Source organism: Sorex araneus, chromosome X, assembly GCF_027595985.1.
Source record: "Sorex araneus isolate mSorAra2 chromosome X, mSorAra2.pri, whole genome shotgun sequence".
In the NCBI taxonomy this organism is placed as follows: domain Eukaryota; kingdom Metazoa; phylum Chordata; class Mammalia; order Eulipotyphla; family Soricidae; genus Sorex; species Sorex araneus.
Window position 1 is genome coordinate 308,770,777 of NC_073313.1, and position 23,771 is coordinate 308,794,547.

General features: G+C 39.4%; 1 protein-coding gene across 1 annotated transcript; it reads left to right on the forward strand.

Annotated features, from left to right (window-relative positions):
• The first annotated feature begins 5,698 nt into the window (after nucleotides 1-5,698).
• On the forward strand, nucleotides 5,699-23,473 carry IL18RAP (interleukin 18 receptor accessory protein). Its single transcript, XM_004617935.2, has 10 exons — nucleotides 5,699-5,771; nucleotides 6,362-6,620; nucleotides 6,714-6,897; nucleotides 11,675-11,825; nucleotides 12,712-12,777; nucleotides 14,705-14,828; nucleotides 15,203-15,354; nucleotides 16,926-17,063; nucleotides 21,949-22,122; nucleotides 23,007-23,473. The coding sequence occupies exons 1-10, from the start codon at nucleotides 5,699-5,701 to the stop codon at nucleotides 23,471-23,473; spliced, it is 1,788 nt and encodes a 595-aa protein (XP_004617992.2).
• The last annotated feature ends 298 nt before the right edge of the window (nucleotides 23,474-23,771 follow it).

Consider the following 23,771-nt stretch of genomic DNA (forward strand, 5'->3'; position numbering starts at 1 on the left):
CCAGAGACTATTTCTGGCTTTATGACCAGAAGTGACCTATGTCAGTTATTCAGGGGACCATATGTGGGGCTAGGGGTTGAATTTGGGTGGACCACATGCGATGGCAAACATCTCACTCTCTCTCCAACATCACTATCTCTCCAACACTTCTAAGGACCTTATTAAGTGAGTTTAGTTTTTCAATTCAAAACAACAGTAGCTTACAAATTATTCACTGTATTTTGAAACTTTAGCTGAGTAAATACTTGTCCCTTAAACTTGGTGACTTTAGACTTTAAGTATATGTTTTCAAACTAAATGCTGCTAGAGAGGTATTTTTCATTTTCAGATTTGAAAGATTAGTCATAAGAGAACTTGGATCTAAAGGTTATGCTTTTGTGGTTACCTTTACAATGCACACCACACAAACACAGCTATATTGAGAAATTGTGTTGATTGCTAATATTCTTCACAGGAAATTCCTGTAAATGAAACAGGCTTACTCATTCACTAAACTTTACCACAAACCCTGTCTCGTTGAGGAGGCTGGTTAGAAAAGTTTCAGATGCTTCATCTTCAGGTCAATTTTCTCCTGCTGATCAAGGTAATAAATTAGATTTTCTTTTGTATGGCCATGAATTCGGTAACAATAACAATCATCATTATTCATTACATAATAAATTCATGTTTATCCTGGTATTGTCATTGTTTCTAAATTAGTATGAATTATATTGCTATTAGGTCTTCTCTGGATAGCTTTCTGTCTAGGAAGATATTTAGTAGACCTCTATGAAAATGAATACTTTTACATGTATTCTTGTATTCTTCAGTTTCAAAAGCCAAGTCACTGAAATAAAGACATGAAGTATCTTTCTCTTCTTATGTCTGGAGAAGAAGTACAGGTAAGATTTATTATTTCATTTGATTTCCTAACCAGAAAATGTAAGTTGAGAAAAGAGCTTTTATAATGAATTGTGAGCAAAAATTTTTATGAAGTAATTTGTAAATTTGATCTAATATAATAATGTCTGGGGGTCTGTATATCTGGATATTCCACTTACAGAGAAAAACTAGAGGCTATAAAAACAACCCACCAATGGTGCTTTGAGCATGTTTTGGAAAAGTCAAGGTAAGATACAGGATGTTTGCCTGATCCAAATGTTTAACTTGACGTGACCATAAGAGCTAAGAGAACATGCACTCTAGACTTGATTTTCTCTAATACCTAAACTTCGGTATGTAAAGTTATGTGGACCTTATAAAATCATTGAAATATTTTGCATCCAGCCAAATTTCCACATCTATACATGTTGTCTTGTGTATAGACCACACTGATCCTATGAGAAATTGTAATGGGGTCTTTGTAAAGACATTCCTCTTTCTGACCCTCATACGATGCTGACATTTGCCTTCTCCAGCATTTTTTTTTTCTGCTGCCATCACAAGCTTTGGTAGAGGGAAATTTAGTTCCTTCTCAGCTGAAGACAGTTGAAGTTTTAACCTTGTCTAAATGAGGAGTAAAAGTATCTTCAACCTTTAGTGAAAAGAGATGACTTTTAGAAAGCAGATACAGAAAAAGTTTGAAGACACCTTATGAAAAACTTGAAGTTATTTTTGCTTCTTGTGTTCTTCAATGAGGGAGCAGCCTCTACAAGGAACAAAAAAGAGGCTTCTAAGACATTTAGAAATCTCTAGACATTTGCTTCTGGTTACTTCTGTCACTCACAAAATTGATCATTAGTAGGGAGGCACAGTGCTTCAAACTCTGTTCACCTTGGTTGTCCACCAGTAAAAAGGATTGCAATCATCTTCCCAAGAGCAACCAGAAAGTGAATAAATGAGCAGTGGTTTCTTGTATCTTGTTCTATCTTTTCATCTTTATTCCCATGAATGTGGCCTAGTTTAGGTCACATTGCCCAATATTTGCAAAACAATATGCTTTATACTTTGGGTGATTGCTTGTAATTCAGAGAAGTATTTTGGTGTTGAAGAATGAAAGGCATTATGTTCCTATCTAATTAATCTTTAAAAGGTAGATGTGGACTTACAAGCACTAAGTGCATGAGCTTTCCAAAATGAGTTTTTCCTTGTGTGGCTGAGTTGCCAACAGTGCTGGCAATTACTGCTGTTCCATGGAGCATCCACCTCCGCAGGGTCTTTCCTGGTCCCTGAGAAGGACATTTTCAGGATGTTTCCTGGCTCAATCAACTCCATCCCTGACTCAACATAGACCAACCTGATTCTTACCTTTAATATAGAGTCTAATGTTCTTGAGAATCTGACTTAATATAATTTAAAGAATCCTGAAAATACATTTGTAAAATATCTCAGGTGGTTCTGATACTTTGAGAAAAACTAACCCAGAGACAAAACTACCACGCAGGAACAGCCCTGTGACACTCAACCAAAAGGTGAGTGTGTTCCTGTAGAGAGTATCTGTCTCTCCGAGCTTGCCAGGGTGTTCCCAAAAACCAGAGTCTTCTGGGAGTCCTGCAACCATTGTTCAACCATTTGAGTATAGGATCTTGCCACATTAGCTCAGAAATAATCTACATAATCATGTAGGCATTAAGTTCCATGCTTCCCAAGCCAAGGAGCCTTTAAAAAATTGATTTTCAGACTTAAGGTCTAGAAATACTGATATCTCCTTCTAAAATGGATCTACTCCTGATATATTCCAAATAATTTTTTTGCAGATAAAAGTGTAGGTGCAGAGAGATCAAGAACTATAATTGGTGTGATACAGCAAGTTAATAGTGGAGCCTAGATTTGTCATAACTCTTTCTGAAATGTTTAACATTTATTTCAATAACAAAATTCCTTAAAAGTTACACATGAAGGTTTTGTCCTTGGAATTAGAGATATTACTTATGAAACATAGCTCCTACATTTAAGGAGCTCCCAGTCCAGAGGGAGAGCATAAGAGATGAAATGGTAATCATAGTTTTATTTGTAGATCCATCATGAAGAAGGAGTTCTTGAGGCTCTGTTGCTATCAGGGAGCAGAAAATATGCAGACTAGAAAAGACAGGTTTTTTTTTCTGCTGGCATGGTGCTTGGATGGTATAGGAAGACATTTTCTAAAAAAAAAATTCAGGCAATAGTTGGCACTAAAACAAAATAGCACACAAAAAACAATCAGTGAGTTAGTTGCTGACAAGTTCAGTGGTACAAGAGAAGAAATGGCTTCATGAAATCAAGTGGTTAGGTAAGATCTGTCTGAGGAGAAAACTGAGATAAGATTGTGACTGTCTAGTTAAGTTACATAGGGTTTTTGTTTTGTTTTGTGTGTTTTTTTTCTCAAGGTTTTTTGAAATCAGTTATCTCATGGCAGCAGAGATTGGTAAAGACTGTGAAAACTTGCTAGAAAGTGCAAGATTGGTTTTTCAGATGTCTCAAAGAGCTTCAGATATTATAATTTCAAAGGGTCTGTGGGTGACAGAGAGTGAAAGGGGCCACTTTTGTTTGCTTATCTCCATAAGCAAACATGGACGGTATCTCATGTCTTGACTACAGTCCATGTAAGAGCTTTCAGTGGCCAACAATAAAAATAAATAATGTCATGACAAGTCCCACCTGTAGATCTCTTCTGGAACCTTCTGTCAATTCAATAAGTTCCTCTTCTTTTGTCACACTTCCCTTTCAGAAGTTAACAACCAAGTAGGAGAATCCTGTACATTGCTCTTTAGAAGGGCAGAGTGATCTCAACTGACCTTCCGCAATGGATATCTTTTATTCAAAATTCATCTCCTTGTGTCTGAGATTCCAACTCTATTTTCCTCCAGGAAGCAAATGGTTCCATTCACTCTCTCCTCACACTTACTCACTTGACCAGCTAGCTACCTGATCCACTGATTTCTCTTATGAAGGGCTCATGTCAGAGCTCTTACTTACCGAATATTGAGAATTTCCTGCAATCGTTTATTTTCATGTGTGTTTAACAATGATACTATGCCTGGCCAGGAGAAAATGGTTTTGACTAGGATTTAGTCTTGGAGCCTGTCCTGTCCTTGATCAACCCAGAGCAGTGTCAGTAAAAATGATATCATTCTCCATTCCTTAATCTCTGATTATCCTTGGTATCTAATAAATTCTTTATATTGATTTCTAAGTCCTTGACCTACCTTTTGCAAGAATCTTATTAGTTCTATTTAATAAGAACACTCCTACCATTAGCTGTAGTTTTCTGTTAGGAATTTTCCACTTTTTAAAATGTTTCATCCTATTTCCTAGTGAAAAATGTTCTCCTGTCCTTGTTGTAGTCTGATTTTATCTTGTCTCTCCCCACCATCCCCGCCTCCCACCTCACACACAGAGTCTTGGATAAAGTCTTACTCACTGCTTTAATATGTACCAAAATGATCATTATTTTTCCCTATCCTGCACTCCAACAACTTTTTAATGAGCCTAACAATATGGGAGTGTTTTAAAGGAAAATTTTTTATTCAGGGGTCCAATTTCCCTGTTTATAAGAATAAGAATAATAACTTATTCTTATTTTCATGCTGGTAATAGTAGTTTGATAGTCATGACTCTAGAAGATACACACAAAAACAGTTTTATAGTAAGATTAATTTATGATCAAAATGAAGTTAAGTAATAAAAATGTTACTCTGGCCTATGTTCTGAATATTTGTGAGTCACTGTAAACCCTTATGCTAAAACTTTGCCTTCCTAAAGATCCTATGCATAGTAATATTAGGAGGAAGGGCCTTTGGAAAATGCTTATGCAGTAAAAGTGGAGCTTTTATGACTGGCAATATTACTTTTATAAAATAGACTCTAACTTCTACCACGTAAGAACATAGGTAAGATCCAGGAAGAGGGCTTGCACCAGGACGCAATCTTGCTTCTAACTTGATCGTGAACCTTTTAGCTTTAGAACTGTGAGAAATGCACTTCAATTTATGAATAAGCCACTCCATTGTTAGTTTTCTGTTATGGAAGCCCCAGTGGACAAGAACACCCATGTGGCATCCTTAGCTCTTATTTCTTGTAAAGGAGTTCAAAGCTCTCACAATCAGTCTATTAAGAATGGTAACAAATGCACCAGGATTATAATTTAGACCTTGTTTCTTTATCTTGAGAATGAACTTCTCCCTCTTTTCCATGGAAGAGGTTGACAGTAATATTATCCAGTGATAATTCTCCCCTTCTTATTTTATTTGAAGTTCAGAGAGTTGAACATCATTTATAACAGTGACTACAATCCAGTTACAGCAAACAGTCTTAAATTTTACAGATGTGAATCATAGGACTAATTCCCATAGTTGTGGAATTTCTGACATTTTCCTTCAGGAGGAAAAATATTTCTAATACTCATGAAGATGTTTCTAATAGGTAAGAGCATTAAATAAAACAAATTCCTTAAAGAAATGATGCCAGAAGATCATAATACAGAATGCAGAGATCTAAGTGGTACAATGAACTTGAAATGCTTTTCTTGTTGAAGTGTCAGAAAATAACATGCAGAAACTGCAGGACACCAGTTAAAAAAAACACAGAACTATGACATCAAATACTGCATTTGGGTAGGGCCTACCCTTTCGATGCTTCCCTGTGAAATGTGTTTGCAAGTGCTGGTTCCTATTTTTACCATTTCCTATTTTTTTTTACTTACAGAAATAAAGGAGCACTCTTGGGATAGAGACATAAAACACAAAACAGTGCATTATGTCTGCTCAACAATTTTACTGAAATGATGACAGGACCAAGGAGAATGACATTCTCCCTGGGGTGGGTAGTTCTATGGCTTGTTGGAAGAGAGAGAGCTAAAGCATTTAATCTTTCAGGTAGGGTTTTCACTTTTTATGTTAACACTGTGAGTCTTGTGGTCAAAGTTTAAAGTGACAGATTGATACATCAGTAACAAAACATAGTAATACGGTATGTTTGCTGCATACTGTTAAAACAGGGTAGGAGGAGAAATTGCTGGTGATAAATAGCTCTCAGCAAATATCAGGAATTTCCAGGGAATCTAATGCTTGTTACTGGATATTCTGGAGTTGCAGCTATTTTGCTTTTTGGGCCACACCTGACTATGCACAGGGATTATTCCTGGCTCTGCACTCAGGAATTATCCCTGGTGGTGCTCAGGGGACCATATGGGATGCTGGGAATCGAACCCGGGTCAGCCGCATGTAAGGCAAATGCCCTACCCGCTGTGCTATTGCTCCAGCCCCTGGAGTTGCAGCTGAAGAGAAAAGAGGGTGCCTTTGAAAGAAGGGTGGAAGGAATTTAAAAAATCAACTTTTTTTTTCCTCTACAAAATCAAAACAGTGAAGAAGACAGGAAAGAGTGCTTAATCGAGTACTCTGTAAATATGAGTTACAGTTTGCTCTTTTAATGTACTTTTCTGTTATTTGTTTATTGTGGTTTTCAGATTGTTCCATCAAAAACACTATTTGGACATATTCTTCAATGAGGGAGGAAGAGTTTGTCTTATTTTGTGATTTAAAAAAATGCAATGCTAATGCTAATAATACCCTCTCTGTCCAATGGTATCTACAACCTCCGAATGGAGAGCCATTAAGAGACCTTTCTAAAAACTACCCACACATTGTTCAAAAAGATACCACTCTACATTTTTTGACCATCGGGGTGAATGATTCTGGATTGTACATATGTAAACCAACTACGAGGTATGATCTAAATGAAGTTATCCTGAAAATATTTCCAAACCTCACAGTATCTGAATTTATCTGTGTTCACAACACCTGCCTTAACTCTTCTAGGACACCTCAAGATAAGGCTTGTTGTGTAAATACAGTTTTGGAAGTGAAAAACAAGACCAATGAAACCTGCATGAACAGTGTATCACACAAGCAAGACCTTGTTATTGGCAAATTTGGCTCTATTTATTGTCCTTGTGTCAGTAACCAAAGGGATGCAAAAATATCAAAGATGACCTGGTATAAGGTAAGAATGACTTTGCTGAAATTAATGTGAAAGTTCATTTCCTATGGTGACATCTCAGTGAATGTTGTATAGAAATAGAAATATAGAAATTTAAAAGTATGAGATCTAGAACTTTCCAAAAGAATGACTTAGTGCCACAAAGAAACCTTGGATTTCTAAAATGCTCTGTAGAAAGTCAATGAGCCCCAAATTATAACTATGAGAACCATCCTTTTGATTATTGTTAAATGTTTTTCTACTATTCATATATTACACATGAGTCAGACATAAATTTATGAATATTAGGTAATGTTGAAGGCACTATTTTTCTTTTAGTATTTGATTGTTTTTCTTTTTGGGTTTTTGTTTTGAATCAGTGATATCCAGGGACTATTCCTGGCACTGTAACCCGAAGTGACCTCTGGCAGTGCTCAGGGGATCTATGGTGCTGGGGTTGGAACCAGATTCAGCAACACCTTACTTCCTGTATTACCTCTCTATCCCTTCATTTTTACTCTTGTAAGGCAATGGTTATTATGAAGGAGATAGAAAACACCCAAAAAGTAAATTCTGGATTGGTTTCTGAGAGATAGTGGAAACTGGAATATATTGCACAGAGGACATGTCTGGCAAATACATTAAGGTTTATCTCTGTAAGGGTAGATCTGAGTGACAGAGTCCCAAGCCGATAAGTTGGTGGAGCAGGAAACTGTGGTCAGGGAGAAAGAGGATAGGGTAAGGGAAAGTCATTTCATTATGACTAATGAGTTATGAACCATATCAGTAAGCTTCTACAACACAAATGTTTTACAATTGTTTGACAGTTTTCCTGTCTTAGCTGATGCATTAAAGCTGTGGAAATATCTCATCTGACACAGCCCCTTGTAAGTTGACCTCCTGTTCATAGAATCTGGGAATAGAATTTAAATGGCTTCTTGCATTTTCATTTGAAGTGAGACTGAAAATAGGTTGACCTCAATTAAGTTCTCGTTTAAGGAGCACTCATTTCACAATCTCTAAAATGAGGTTGGAAAAAGGAGTGAAAGGTTCTGTTTATCACTTTTTTTTACTTCTCATTTAAGGACAAACTGTCTCATTGGATCAAAATTTTCTGTAATCTGAAACAGTCGCTATTTCACTTTGTTGAGATAGAGTCTTTCTAGGCACATGAAACATGTTCGTACCATTATTTTCGATGAAAATTGTTCGAAATTTCAGTGGTGATAATCCTGGAATCTGAGATTTCCCTCTGATCACTAGAGTGCAGAAGTCACAGTACTTCCCTGCTCTCTTCACATGGTACTCGGTCTGAATCTTTATCTCAGTAAAATAACATTGGCATCTGTCCTAAAAGGAGATAAACAGTAATTTTTCAATAGGTCACGCTCTGGGATATATTTTTATGAACTTCACTCATGCACCAACGTACATGTAAACATATGTGTAGTAATCTAAAAAACCGCATGGAAGCAATAAATCTCTAAAGTAATAACACCAAGCAGGAAGAAATTCCCGAAGGTCTTTTCCTTCATCCTAAACCTTAGACATTCATGTAGTGGGTCATTATCACCTAAGGTACCTCAGAACAGATGGCAATGACCTGGCTGAGAGGGTGCAAATCATTGAATTCAAATGGAGCAGCTGAATAAGCATGTGCCAACTCAATACATAGACTATAAACATAAAATAAATCCATGGGCTGAAGTCTTCAGAGGACTCAAAAATATTTTTAATATTTGCATAAAAATTTGTCCCAGAGAGTTGAAGGTATTTGATGACTGAAAAACCAGACTCAAAGTGAAACACTGATAGCTATTCTCAGAATTTTCTTCTACATTTTCGCTGTTTATAATCATATGATAGAAGAGTGGCGCTGGTCTTCTCTTTACTTAGAACTTCATTCTAAGTAAACGATAACTGCATTTCAAGAGATATTAATTTTCTTTAGCCATGCCAATCTCCGACATGAGGCACAATGATAAAAAGGATGACAAGGAACTTTTCTGCAAAGGTCTGTGACCTCTTCTCACTGAGATATGTGGCCCAAATGCTTTCCCATTGCTCATTTAAAATATTTTTACCCATTTGTCACACTTGCTTCCACAAATCCGATGTGTTTGCCATGCCATCACTGAGTTATTGAATCCAGTGTTCCATGAAAGTTTTGTTTTGTTTTGTTTTGTTTGGAAGCCACATCTGGCAATGCTCAGAGGTTACTCCAGGCTCTGCACTTAGGAATCATTCCTGGTGGTACAGAGGGGACTATATGGAATGCTGGGGATTGAATCTGGGTTAGCTGCACGCAAGGCAAGCACTTTACCCATTGTAGTATTTCTCTGGCCCCTGGTGGTCCATGAAATCTTTGCACTGAGACTCAATATTTGCATAAATTTTAGTCAGAGTTGAGCTGAGGTTCTTGAAACTTTAAAATGATTCCTCACCCTTTTAATCAGTAGATCAACATTCAACCTTCTCTGCTCCACTTTAGTCTTTAAAAAAAATATTCCTATCTACAGCTGGCTGCTCTCTAACCAGTTCTGACTCTCCTTTTAAGCTCTTAGGCTACTTACTGCAAATTCCTTTTCTGGGTCACAGGAACCACATCAGAGATTTGGAGTTGGGGAATCCCTGTTCTTAGGAGTCAGCAGACACAGAGGTAGGGAAATTCCTCAATCAGAATATGAATCATTGAGGTGTGAAGTTATGCTACTGAAACTCAGATAGTCATGTAAATCAATGATACAGTGATTTTTAAGAAAAATCATGAAATTTAGAGTCAGAATAATTAAATTGATCCATAATTTTTACTTACCTCCTGTGATAGGAAGCACAAACTTCAGAAACTAAGTTTTCACATATGTAAAATCAAAACAGAATCCAAGAAATAATGGATTCTCATTATTATACTATATTTATTATTATTTGTTGTTGCTTATCTCTTTTATTTCAACGACACTGATGATAACTCTGCTTCTGGGACTCTTAGTTAGAAATTAGAATATGATGTGTTACAGGGAGATTAGGTGATACAGTGGTAATCATTCAATAAATAGTTGTTGAACTACACTATTTCCTTCCTCCCAGGACTACAAGGAATATTTCTGTATTCTTTGTTTCAATTCACAGAAGCTTCCACACTTAGTGGTCAGTAAAATTTCTCAAGCTCTTTCTTTCATTTATTCCTGCATTCATTTACTCATCATTTACAAAATCCTTACTGTTGCCAGCCTGCTTCCCCTATATTGGGATCACAGCCGTCAAAGGCATCTGTGTATATCAGCACTTTCAAATTTGCCTTGTTTCCTAAATAAAAGATTCATATTAAATTGCTTCTACTAGGTAACTTACCTTCAGTTGACTGATTCTTAAGATTCTGGTTAGATTGGCGGGAACATCTCTTATCTGTGTGGGCTGCCACAGTTAACCTGACTGCATCCTGCTCTGACATTTAATGGTGCTGCAGACTTAAACTAAGAGATTGCTGAAAGGAGAAATGTATGTTTATCTCTCCCAGCATGATGAGCTTTATGTCTTGACACAGGCTTCTTTTTGCCACTACGGAAATGCAGGTACCATCAAAGGACTTCTTGAAGCCTGGAGGCCCCTTCTCAGTCTGGGGGTATTAAGTCACTGATTTCTCTTGGGAGGCTGATGATATGTCTCCATGATCTATCTCTTGAGTTGAAACTGAGAAGTGACCAGCAGCCCCCCGCTCTTCAGGAAAAAGACTAGAACCCAAGGGCAAGATCAGACTATGATATTTTCCACCTTATCTTAGAGGGGGAAAAAGAGTGCCCCTGATAGAGTCTAAAAATGAAAAGTTCTTGGGGCTGGAGCAATAGCACAGCGGTAGGGCATTTGCCTTGCATGCGGCTGACCTGGGTTCGAATCCCAACATCCCATATAGTCCCCCGAGCACCGCCGGGGTAATTCCCGAGTGCATGAGCCAGGAGCGGCCCCTGTGTATCACCGGGTGTGACCCAAAAAGCAAAAAGATAAAAAAGGAAAAAGGAAAAGTTCTTAAGTATACTAAAGTTGCTTTTTGACTTTGGGTCCACTGTGAGTTAAATAAGATATTTCTCAATCATTGGTCATCCTTCATGTACATTTTTATTCACCTGTATACTTAATGCTTTTAATTTAAATCTTTCAATTATATTTAAATTTATTTAAAGGAAATTTTATTAACATTATACATAGAGAATCCATGCCAATTTTCATAAGTATGTATGTGTATTTTTTGAGAATCATACATACGTCATTTATTTATTATTTTATTTTGGGGCCACATCAACATTGCTCAGAGCTTACTCCTGGCTTTTTGCTCAGGTATCGCTCCTGGTTGGGCTTGGGGGTCTGTAGGCAGTTCTGGGAATCAACCTGGATTAACAAGTGCTATCTCTCTGTACTATCTCTCTGACCTAACATATACATGCATTGAAAAAGTGAGGTGGCAGCAACTTAGAATTCAATGAGTTCTTTGAATATGCTCAGGAATCTGAGTCACACCTTGGGAAATATTGAGCTAAATAGCTCATTGAAGGCTGATAAGATTTGGAAACTTGATAGTCACCTGCAATTGTATATAAAAGTTCATTTTATTTCAAATGAGAATCTTACACATATAACTTTGGAACAGATTATCTTTATTTTTCAGTTCTACTAGAGTAATGACTTTCTTGCAGTCACTGTTCCTTTTTCCTGGTTCAGATTGCTGAAGTTTTTCTATAGTCATTTAAAATAAATAACAATTCTATGGCTAATCAAAGTTATTTAATTTCCTTTTCTCTTGGATTAGGATGGATACATCCTTACCCAAACTATCAACCCATTCTCTTATGACTATGAAAACTATGATGAGCATCAGGGCATGTACACGTGTGATCATACGCAGTCGGATAATGCAACGTCATGGACAGTCCGGGCTGTTGTTCAAGTGAAAACTATTGGTAAGGGACATTTTCTTTTCCTTTTTCTTTTTTTTAAATTCTATTGAATCACTGTGAGATAGTTACAAGCTTTCATGTTTGGGTCACAATCACACAATGATCAAACACCCATCCCTCCACCAGTGCACATTCCCCACCACCAATATCCCCAGTATACCCCCCCTTTCCCACCCTCCCCCTGCCTCTAAGGCAGACAATATTCCCCATACTCTCTCTCTACTTTTGGGCATTATAGCTTGCAACACAGACACTGAGAAGTCATCATGTTTGGTCCATTATCTACTTTCGGCATGCATCTCCCATCCCAACTGGTTCCTCCAGCCATCATTTTCTTTGGATCCCTTCTCTATTCCATCTGCCTTCTCCCCTCCACTCATGAAGCAGTCCTCCAGCTATGGGGCAATCCCCCTGGCACTTGTATCTACCGTCCTTGGGTGTCAGTCTCATGTGATGCTACTCTACACTCCACAAATGATTGCAGTGGTAAGGGACATTTTCATGTCACGATTTGAGATTTGAATTCCAATTGCTCAACTGAACTCTTCCCCCTTTCGAGTTTCCAATAGTAAACATTTTCCTTTGCTGAGGAAGGCAGGTGGAGAAGGGTGGGTGGGGGACTGGGAACAAGGGCAAAATCTGCCATCACTGCATTACTACTACATGTAATGCAGTACTAATGCAGAACCTGCATTACTACTCAGAACCTTGAAAACCAGACCTGCTTCCAATCAGGTACTGCTTAAATGGAAGGAAAGAGCAATCACAGTTAAAATACCAAATTTGCATTACTTTTCCACTTTAAGTGATGTATCACCATATATTCCTATCTTCAGTAAGCAGATTCTTAGTTTTTTATGACAATAATAATTTTTATTTTATCTTCTAGTGAAAGACACTCGACAAAAACCAAATATACTGAACCCCATTGGTGACACTCTGGAAGTAGAACTTGGTAAGTTCGGTTATATTTCCACTCTGGCAAGACAGTGAACTCTGGAAACAGGTATAAGGGTAGTAGAAAAAAAAATAGCCATAAGATCATAAGCTAATAGGTTTGGGTGAGAACTAAATCTAGTTTATCTACTGACTAGTTTTGTGATGGTGTGCAATCAATCTCTCTATGCCTTTTAAAATATATAATCAAGTACAATTAAAATTAGCCCACAGTTTGCATTGAAGTATATAGATCATGTATATTAGGTGGTTGATTTATTGGATAGGAGCTACATATTTAAGATTTATTCTTCACCAAAAGAATGGGTGGTCACGCAAGGAATAGTTCAATTTCAGTGGTTCTTACCAACTTGAGTGTTATTAACCTTTACAAAGACTATGTTTGGGCTGGTATTTAAAATAATTGTAGGGCTGGGGTCAGAGAGATAGTACAGCAGGTTGACTGACATGTGGCTGACTCAGATTTGATCCCCAACAACCCATATGATTCACTGAATCCTGCTAGGAGTGACTCCTGAGAACAGAGTCAGGAATAAGTTTGGAGTATTCCTGTATGTGGCCCCCAAAGCAAAGACCAAACAAGAAATTATAATGGGGTAGGATTATTTTGATTAAATAATTTGTATTTTCTAGTATTTGATTTTGTGGGGTATAGGGGAAAGTGGTTCTTGTGATTTCCTTTTATTCTGTCAACTTCAGTAACGTCCATATCATCACACACAACCAAATGAAAATTACCTCACTTATAACAAAGCCCTGGTTATTTCAGTAAGGATTTTTCCATTACTAGTAAAATATTTATTGTATCACCATAAATATTATAAGTAAAATATTTATAAGTAATATTTATAAGTAAAATATTTATTGTTGCATAAATGCAAGGATAGAGATTTTTATAAAGACCCACTAGGTGGCAGTAGCAAGCAGTATATCCGGATTGTAGAGTAAGGGCAACATCATTAATTAACACAAAATAGTAAAATGGAATGCTGTGCCACTCAAATTTAAAGCATGACTGGAGTAAAATATTATTAAGGTTCAAACACGTTTTCAAACAAAATCCCTAACCATGTCAGGGTTAAAATCCCAAGGAAATAGGTAGAAAAAGGGTGATGTGTTAATATCCCATCCATCCTCATAAATGGCTGAGTATTAGACTAATTTTTACCTTAAACCACACGCTAATTTTCATGTAATGTGAAAATATGGGTTAGTAGAAAGTTCGTATTGACACCCTATGTACTTTCTTAGCAACTTTGAAACACAAGACTGGTCACTTAAGGTGTTTTTAAAATGTGTATGTCCTCAAATCACCCAGAGCCCTTAGGGCTATTATCAGGCTGACCTTCTTTCTTTAGTTTTCAGGCAACATTCAGCAGTTTGGGGGGCTTACTTCTTGCTCTGTGCTCAGGAATCACTCCTAGAGGGCTTAGGGGAACAACATGGGGTGCCAAGGATTGAACCTGGGTCAATTACAAGATATGCATGTACCACTGCACTATCTCCTCAGCCTTTAACATTTTTATGATTGTCTTTCTCATACACACACAGTAACCTCATTTATATGAAGGATCATGCTAACCTTCCTTTTATAAACACACGGTCACATATATAAGAAGCACTGCCATTAGAGACAAACATGTGAATTTGTTTTATTTGGGCATGTTGGTGGCTTCACAGATCCTGTCAGTGCTGGGTACCACACAGGGGTGCTGGGTACTGGGGCCTTCAGGGCGACATCTGGCAGTGTTGGGGGGCACATGAACACTTGCGTTAGGACCCTGCCTCTCCCCATGTGGTCTGACCTGTTTCTGAATGAGAAATGGGGAAGTTTGGGTGTTTCTGGGCCAGTTTTCATTTTTTTGTCTCCAGAGGCTGTTGCCAAATAAGCGAACCCTCCTCCTCACAGTTTGCCTTCTTTCCAGGAAAACCTTTAACTCTTAACTGCACAGCAGTGTTTGGCTTCCAAAGAGACTTTAAGCCTGTTTTAAAATGGTACATCATAGATTCTGACCAAGAAGTGGAAGAGCCAACATCTAAGGTGAGAAGGTAAGTAGACCATTAGTGGGCTATGTTCTTGTCTACCCTTATAAACTTGTTCATGCTCAGAACAAAATTGATGGCTTAACCTCTAGCACCCACTAGTTGAGAAAAATTCAATACTAAAACGCAAACATTAAACAAGGGTGCACTCTGCAGTCGCTGACAGTCTATGGGATAAAATGGCTAAGTTATTCTCAAGCTTATTTTATAGCAGAAGTCAGCGGTAGCTCATTGGAACATCAAACTAACCAGGAGAGAGACATTCCAACACACTATCTTTCCGGCCCCTGTGTCTTAGCTTTGTATTTGCACTCCAAGCACTGCAAATGGGTGTCAGTTTATATTACCAAATGAGTATGGCATTTCCCCTCCTTCTCTAGTGATATGTCCACCAAAGAGTTTGACAGAATTGAATGTAGTGTCTTCTTGAAAGAAGTGACTCAGAGTGATCTTCACAAGAAATTCATTTGCTTTGCCCAAAACTCCATTGGAAACGTAACCCGATCCATCCAATTAAAAGCGAAGAAAGGAGGTAAGCTTGGAAGGTTATTACAGAATGTACACCATTTTTTTTTTGCAATTTAAAAAAAAATTATTAGTGAATCACCATGAGGTACAGTTACAAACTTATGAACTTTCATGTTTGCATTTCAGTCATACAGTGATCGTTTACAGCCCTCCACCAGTGCCCATTCTCCTCCACCAATGTTCCCAGTATCCCCACCACCACTGCCACACCATCCCCCACCACCTCACCCTGTCTCTACTGCAGGGCATTCCCTTTTGTTCTTTCTCCTTTTGGGTGTTGTAGTTTACAATAGAGGTATTGAGTGGCCATCATGTTCAGTCTATAGTTTACTTTTGGCACGCATCTTTCAACCCGAATGGGTCCTTCCAACATCTTCTACTTGGTGTTCCCTTCTCTATCTCAGCTGCCTTTTCCCCCAGCCTGGCCAACTTCCAAGCTATGGGGCAGACCTCCTGGGTTTTATCTCTACTACTCTTGGGTGTTAGTCTCCCATTATGTATACCACTTTTATCTGAGAAGAGAGAAAGGAATTTCCCTAAACTTTGTTTCGCAAGACGATATTAATGAATATTCACTAGATGCTTAATAATGTCCTAAGCACTTTGCTTGGGTTATGTCACTTAATTCCTTGACAGTGGTCATGCATCTTGTACAGTTCTTATCAGGACCTTGAATGGGTACTCTTAACTAATGCTCCATATATGAGAACTGTGTTGGAAAAACTCACTCATTCATTTATTCTTTTACTTATTAATTCATTAAGTCACTCATTCACTCGCTCACTTGTTTATTATTCAAAAATTTTCTGCAAGGCATTCTCTATGTGTCAAATATTGTACCATAACTTACTCTCGTTTTTATGACGGCCTAGTATTGGAGAGTGGGAAGAGAAAGAACAGCTTTGCTCAGTGTCCAGGGGTGTGTGTCTATCAAAGAGAGTAAGGTGGCCCTTTCATGATGGAGTGGAGATTCCTGGTCAGGAATGACTTTGAAATTTCTTTAAACCAGGACAAAGTTGATATTGCTCATTTGATGAACAAATTTGTATAGAATGATAATTCTGTGAAATTTTGGGAAGCTTAATTAAGACAAAGTTTGTGCTTGCAGAATTAGATGTTCCATAGTCATTTCCCCAATAGAGGTTTTGCACATGAAAATCCATTCATTAGGTAGCACGTGATATGTAAAAATAAATCTGCCATGACTTTGGGCCTTGTAAGTTTTAGATTAGAGTAGGAATGATGTAGCATATAATATGCAATAATGGAGGGGGTAAATGGGTTTTGTGGAGGCTTGTGGAGAAGAATCAATTTAAATACCGATGATCACTTTCCAGATCACTCCAATCCAGAATTTCCCATTTTCTGTGAATTCACTGGTAATAGAATCTCTATTTGTATAAAAGAATGTCTTAGAAGTATGATTCAATGTTTTTTTTTCCAGATTTAAGGAAATGCTCCAAATTAAAGTGATTCTGACAAATAATAGGGCTAGGAAGGGTGCTAAGTGATCTCAGTGTGGGATTGAAGGTGTAATGCTGTTTTTTTTCTCTCTTGGATTCCTCTCTTTTCCAGTGGTATTCATCTACATCCTCCTCAGCACCACCATGGGACTGGCGGGAGTGTTCATGACGTGTGCTTTCCTCTACATCTACTGGATTGAAATAGTGCTGCTCTACCGAACTTACCAGAATAAGGATGAGACAGTCGGGGGTAAGGTGGCACCACTTGTCCCTGCCTTTTCCTCAGAACTCCCCTAGAGGGAGGACCTTGGCAGACAAAGTTAGGGACCACAGGCTCTGGGACCCTCTGCCAGGTCTGCTGGTTCCCTCTTCTCAGGACCAGGTGGAGACACAATTTCTCTTTATTGAAGTTATCAGGACTCTTGCTGGCAATGCTGTGGTAGGACATGTTGGACTTGGAATATTCTCTAATTACCAACCTAATGACCAATGACTTATCATCTGCTTGCCTTACTTTCTTGATTATATTAGTCACTTCATCACAGCACCACTATCAGCCAGGTGAAGAGATGTTAAGTCAGTTACCCCAAGTGGAACTTACAGTCGGTAAATTTTGGAATTGGGACCCAGGAAAATTGTCTTAGAGACCTCATGAGCTGTTATTTTGATTAACCTGATCTGTAAAATGTGGGGCTTGAAGATGGTAAATGTGTCTCCTAAAAAGTGTTATGTTCTGTAAAATGCAAATATTTACTTCATGACATATCTTTCAGTTTTTCCAAGAGGTAGAATAATGATGCTCACTAATGTTTACTTCTTTATAATACAAGAGCTTGGCCAGAGGCAAGGATTAAGACACCTGCTTTCCATGCAGCTGTGGCCACGACTCTTGTTGAAATCCTGGTACTGTATATGGTCTCCCTGAGCTTGAAGACAGGAGTATACCCCAAATTAGTAATAAAGATAATAATAATCATAATAATCATATAATAAAATGCAAGAGCTGCTTTTGTTTTTCTGCTTATGGAGTGTTCTAATATTTTAATGTCTGCAGTTTTAGAAAACTATTTATTTCTGATTTGGGATCCACACTAGTGGTGCTCAGGGCTTATGCCTGGCTCTGCACTCAGATTTCACTCGTGGTAGATTCAGAACACCATATAGGGAGCCGGGGATTGAACCCCATTAAGTCGCATACAAAGTTTTATTCCTCCAACCCCTAGAAATTCTGTTGCTTGGAAAGCACAGAATTTTCTCTTCTGGGTTCCAGGGTTCATCACTAACTGACAGGGCTGCCTGTCCCATACCAGCACTTTGCCCAGCTGTCAGATCTCCAGAAACAGGGTGAGAAAAACAAAGCACTAATTACACCCTTTAGACCTATTATGGAGAAAACATATCCCAGATGCTTGATTCAAGTGTATGTTCAATGTTTATTTAGAAACAAAAATTACAGGGCCAAATATTTAGTTTGGGTTAAGGTGCTTGACTCGCACAAGGTCCATCCTAGATAGGGTCAATGATGTGTTCTACATGGTCCCCTTCACATTACTAAGAGCCTCCTTGGATGTGACCCAAGTAAACCTCAAATCCAACATCAGCAAAACCATACAATTTTTACCCTTTTTTCAAACTGAGAAAATTATCCAAGGGGTATTATGATGTTGCCAACAGGTCAACCTGTACCTGTGGGGCGAGTACATCAGAAGCCTGATGGTGCCTTCAGGCTTCCTGACACCCCCAAAATGCCGCTGTGCCTTTGGCTAGACCCCAACAACTTGGGACCAAGTTTACTAAGAAATTAAATGGCCAAAAGTTAGGTATGTGGGAGCCATGCCCACAAACCACCTCCAGCTCAGCTATATAAGCTTATTTATTGGTCTTATTTCAGAAACCCATAGATAAATCCCTAAAGAGACCAAAAGCCACAGTTAATCTTGGACCTGTGCGTGGCTGAACAGACTGGGATAAATTGAAGGGAGGCAGGTGGGCCTGTGTCTGCCCCAGCAGCCACTTGCTTCCACAGTCTAAAATCACGCCATCCCCATGACATCACTCCACTGTCACAGGATGGACCTTACCAAGATATAATCTACTAAAAATTCAGGTATGCGGGTTTTGTGACTGAAATCTCCAGGCTTTCATGAAGTTGGGGTGAGCTACCTTCCTCCATTTCCCAAAACACATGGAAGCACTGGCAGTCACCCCTACGAACCAACTCCAGCACCACCCTTTAAACTCTATTACTGGCCTTGCTTCAGAGACCTATAAATAAATCTCAAAAAATATCAAAAGCCAGAGACAGAGCAGTGAGTCCCAGAAGACACCACAGCATCGTAGATCTCTCCAGGCCCCATACCAAACCAATTTTACCAGGGCATCCCAGATGGGGCGGGTGCAGTCTCCCCACCTACTCCAGATGGAATCCTGGTGACCAAGAGCTTCCACAAGCAAGGCCCAGGTATGTGGGTTCCAGGACTAAATCTCCATGCCTCACGGCAGCAAAGGTGCTGGGCTATCCCTACCCGGCTCCCCGCCTGCTCATCGGCCTGGCTGTCACCCTCACAATGTGCTTCCAGGTGCCATCTTAATGCACCAACAGTCCTGGTCCAGAGATGCCCAATTGAATCCTGAAATGGATTAGTGTCCTACAGAAATGTCTCTGGAACCCAACCATTTACAATCTAGGATTCCAGAAGTGTGCTGCTGCTGTACCCAAGATTTTCAAAATGAGCAAGGGACAATAAATAATGTAGCATCTTCCCCTGGCAGGCAGGCTTGAATGGTGATGCGAAAATTCGAGCAAAGCATAATGCCCAAAAGTAGAGAGAAAATATGGGGAAACTGCCTGCCATGGAGGCAGGGTGAGGACTGGGATGGGGGTGTGATATACTGGGGACACTCTTGGTGGAAAGTGTGCACTGGTGGAGGGATGGGTGTTCGATCATTTTACGGCTGAATCTCGAACATGAAAGCTTTGTAACTGTATCTCACAGTGATGAAAAAAAAAAGTAATGTAGACTTTATGCCCAACTCATGATCACGATGACGATCACGAAAATCCCATTAATCACCAATTTCTCAGGCAGGCTCGGTAACCTCTCATTTCATCCTTTCCCTGAGATCTTAGAAGGCTATCTGGACTGGGCCCTCCCAATGATGTCACACTGGGGGCTCTTTCAGGGTCAGGGGAATGAGATCCACCTTGTTACTGGATTTAGCATATGAATACATTATGGGAAGCTTGCAAGGCTGTCCCATGTGGGCAGGAAACTCTCAGAAGCTTGCTAGTTTCTCACAGAGGGTTTGCGGTTGCGCGCTTCTGAGAGCTTGCTTTTAAGTCTCTCTCTGGATGTTGGCTGTTGATGGGATTACACACACCTGGGTTCCTCTGCCAGTACCTTCATGCGTGAGGCCTGTCCGAATGTGTAGAGAGGGACCTTCAGCATGGCTGTAGCTAGGTTCTGGTGGTCTTCAGCTGCCGGAAGCTCTGCTCGGGGTGGGGAAGGAAGCTGGAGCCCAACCCCTCCGAGGGGCCCCAGGGAAGACAGTCAGGCATGCGGACAAGAGACTCAATCAGTTTAATCAATGGCTGAATAAATAGCAGTACTCCTACTTAAAAAAAAAAAGAAAAAAGAAAATTATTTAATCAATGTCTATTTAATAATTGATTAAAATTATTTAATCAATTTCCCCCTAATGACTTTATATTTGACTAATATGACATTTCCCTCCAGATTTTAGAGTTTATATGGAAGAGCCAGTTGGCTGTGAAACATGTACCTGTGTGCTTTGATCTTTGCTATTGATTAGGCAGCCAGACCAGATTTCTAGCACAGTGACTGCCGTTAGTCTAATATTCTTCAGCAAAACCACAACTTTCTTTGAAGCTTATGCTAAGTATTTGAAACCTTAGAAAGACATCAGGTGTTGGAATCAGAGAACCCAAGACATTATATAATACTCCCTAATCTTAATTTGCTAATAAAGAAATGTCTTGTTTCTAGAACATATAAAAATTCTAGTTTGTTAGACACTCAAAAGGAAATGCCCAGAAATAGGGGAACCATTTATATTTAAACTTCACATAATTACCTGTTGTTCATGTCGTACAGTCCACCTCCCTCCCACCTGGGCAATAAAGAGTTTCCCAGATTAACCTCATGGACCTTGGTGCTATGACATCGGTTCTCTTCTCTCCTGAACTCCTTCACTTGTTCTTCTGTCTCTGTTGATGACATTTGCCGCCTAATAGTCTCTCCTTAGGTTCCCATTGAGCATGTGCAAGCTGCATCAGCAAACTGCATCGGCAACCAGTGCTTTTATTTGTGATTCTCTAATGATATATTTACTGGGCATTGTGCAAAGGGTTGAAATACAAACCAGGACTGTATAAGTGCAAAGGCCCTGAGGTTCTCTGATATTTTCTCCTTCTTTCAGTTAGTTTTTATTGTAATTCAGTGATCGATATGTATCTGTAATAATTTAATCAATAGAGGTATATGAGATGTTAAAACTACCCTAAAACAAGTTGCATGAGTATAGTTTCCCATCCAAAAGGGAGAGTAATGGATATTTATCTCCTACCTGCTCTGAGTCAGACACTAAGCACTTTATAAACATCATTTCATGAAGTCCTGAAAGCAGTCTGCTGGGGACTCATTATCTCATTTTGCATCTGGGGATGGAAATATGGGTTTCTGTGCTGTCGACTCTCCCAGGGCAGGGTATTATCTCAGCAATGCTTTGGTTTCTGGATACTGTCATGCTTTGATGGTGCAGACTTCCCTTTGATGTCGAACTAATGAGACAGAAACTCGGCAGATGGGAGGAAAACTCAGAGGAACCCCCAAGTATATGTGATTTAATCACAGAAGGCCCAACTTGTTTGATCTGACCTCAGTGAAAATGCAGGAGTGCCTCCTAAATGAGAATCTGATTCTAGTGGATAATCAATACCATCCAGCAGTATGATTTTGAAATGGATGCATCTGGTGCTTTTTATTTTTTAATAAGTTCAGTAAGATCTCAAGTCTTAATTCTCATCCCTTCAGCATATGGCTCAAGCATATGTAGGTGCACCTATAGTCAAACATATGTAAATAGTTACATATTTTATTGTTTCTCTTTCTTAGATGAAAAGGAATTTGATGCCTTCATATCCTATGCAAAATGGAATCCTTTGGAGAGCGAGGCCTCTTCATCACTGAGTGAGGAACACTTGGCCGTGAATCTATTCCCTGAAGTTTTGGAAAACAAATATGGATACACCTTGTGTTTGCTGGAGAGAGATGTAGCTCCAGGAGGAGGTGAGTCATGAATGCCGAGAGAGACAATACAGAACAAAATGTTAGTTAGGGTTAAGGAGACCACGTAGAGGGCTGCAGATGTGCCCAGAGCTAGTCCAATTTCCAGATCGATGTGACAGCCCATAATGTACCAATCTCCACCTGGTGCAGTGCTGGAGTCCCTGGGGGAATCCTGAGTTGACCTGTTGCTGTGCTACACTATGCCCCCAGGGGCTAGCACTCAACCATCTGGCCAGTTGGGTTAGCACTGCCAGGACAGACCCCGAGGACTGCTTGGGAGCCCCCATCCCCAAAGGGTAGTTAAGTATGGAGAATCCCTCATTCTTTGTGTCATTCTTCTGTTGGGATCTTCATCTTCTGGAAGACTTCAGGCATTTAGTCCATATCTGGTATTAACACAGAAAAACATGTAGAATTATGTTCACCTTAAGAAACAAAACTCCCTGCCCCCAAATGTATACATATATTGGGTTTAGGGATGATTTCCAGAATGAAGTTTGTTTTTCTGACTTCTTCAGAAAGTCACTGTCATCCCAAACTGATGGCCCTCTGCTTTCTGATGCCCTGACTTCCATTGTCCTCCTTTTCTTGGACCAACTCTGCCTCAAACATCCACTCAGACACCTGGGACATTCCATGTCCTTCTGTTATCCTAGCCTACCTTGTTCTGTTAGTGTTGTTGGAGGAACTGTGGATTTGAGAAAAATATAAATGTCTACATTCTAGACATTACAAATTTCAATAGCGTCAACCCAGTAAGCCACGCTACTCCTTTCATAAGAGTATCCACTGTGAGAAATGCTGATGGATCTGGGACATTTTAGGTTGTTATGATCTGGGGTTCCATAATAACTATTGAAAATGATTAAATATTCATTTTCCAGCATATGCTGAAGATATTGTGAACATTATCAAGAAAAGTAGAAGAGGAATATTTATCTTGAGCCCAAACTACATTAACGGTCCTGGTATCTTTGAACTGCAAGCAGCAGCGAATCTTGCCTTGAATGATCAAGCAATCAAATTGATTTTAATTAAATTTTGTTCCTTCAAAGAGCCGGTAGTTGTACCTCATCTAGTGAAAAAAGCTCTCAAGGTTTTGCCCGCAGTCACCTGGAGAGGCTCAAAATCAGTTCCTCCAAATTCCAGGTTCTGGACTCAAATGCGCTACCATATGCCTGTGAAACGCTCAAAGAATTCACATGGAACCCAGCTCGATGTTATCCCTGGAGCTCTTTGCAGGAAAAAACACAGCAGAGCAGACACCACTGGGAGGCGCTCTCAGCCTAGGGAATGTGACACTGTTCTGCCACCCTTCCTGTCCCTGGTAGGTCAGAAGCGGATAGGTTGACGCAGAAGATGGTGAACCTGATATGAAATAGAAATGGGATGACAATGAGGCTGTGGTTAGCATCTCTGACTCCCTGGACTGGATAGAGGAGTATCGAATTCTCCAGGTGCTTTTGCACACACAACTCACAGCTCTTCTCAGAGTATGCCAGTGCAGTGAACGGAGTCCACAAATATAGCCTCTGGCACTTTGTGGCAGTGGACTCTCCTCAATGATACATTTTGTTAGTAATATGTGATTCAATCTTTGTCTAGAACTTCTTTCTTTTTTGGAGCCCAGGTTGGGGGAGGGAGGTGGT

Bases quoted from the DNA above. Each gene is read 5' to 3' on its own strand.
- IL18RAP (XM_004617935.2), top strand. From the start codon at position 5,699: ATGACATTCTCCCTGGGGTGGGTAGTTCTATGGCTTGTTGGAAGAGAG. The intron at 15,355-16,925 runs GTAAGCTTGGAA...TCTCTTTTCCAG, and splicing joins ATTAAAAGCGAAGAAAGGAG to TGGTATTCATCTACATCCTC. The intron at 17,064-21,948 runs GTAAGGTGGCAC...TCTCTTTCTTAG, and splicing joins TAAGGATGAGACAGTCGGGG to ATGAAAAGGAATTTGATGCC.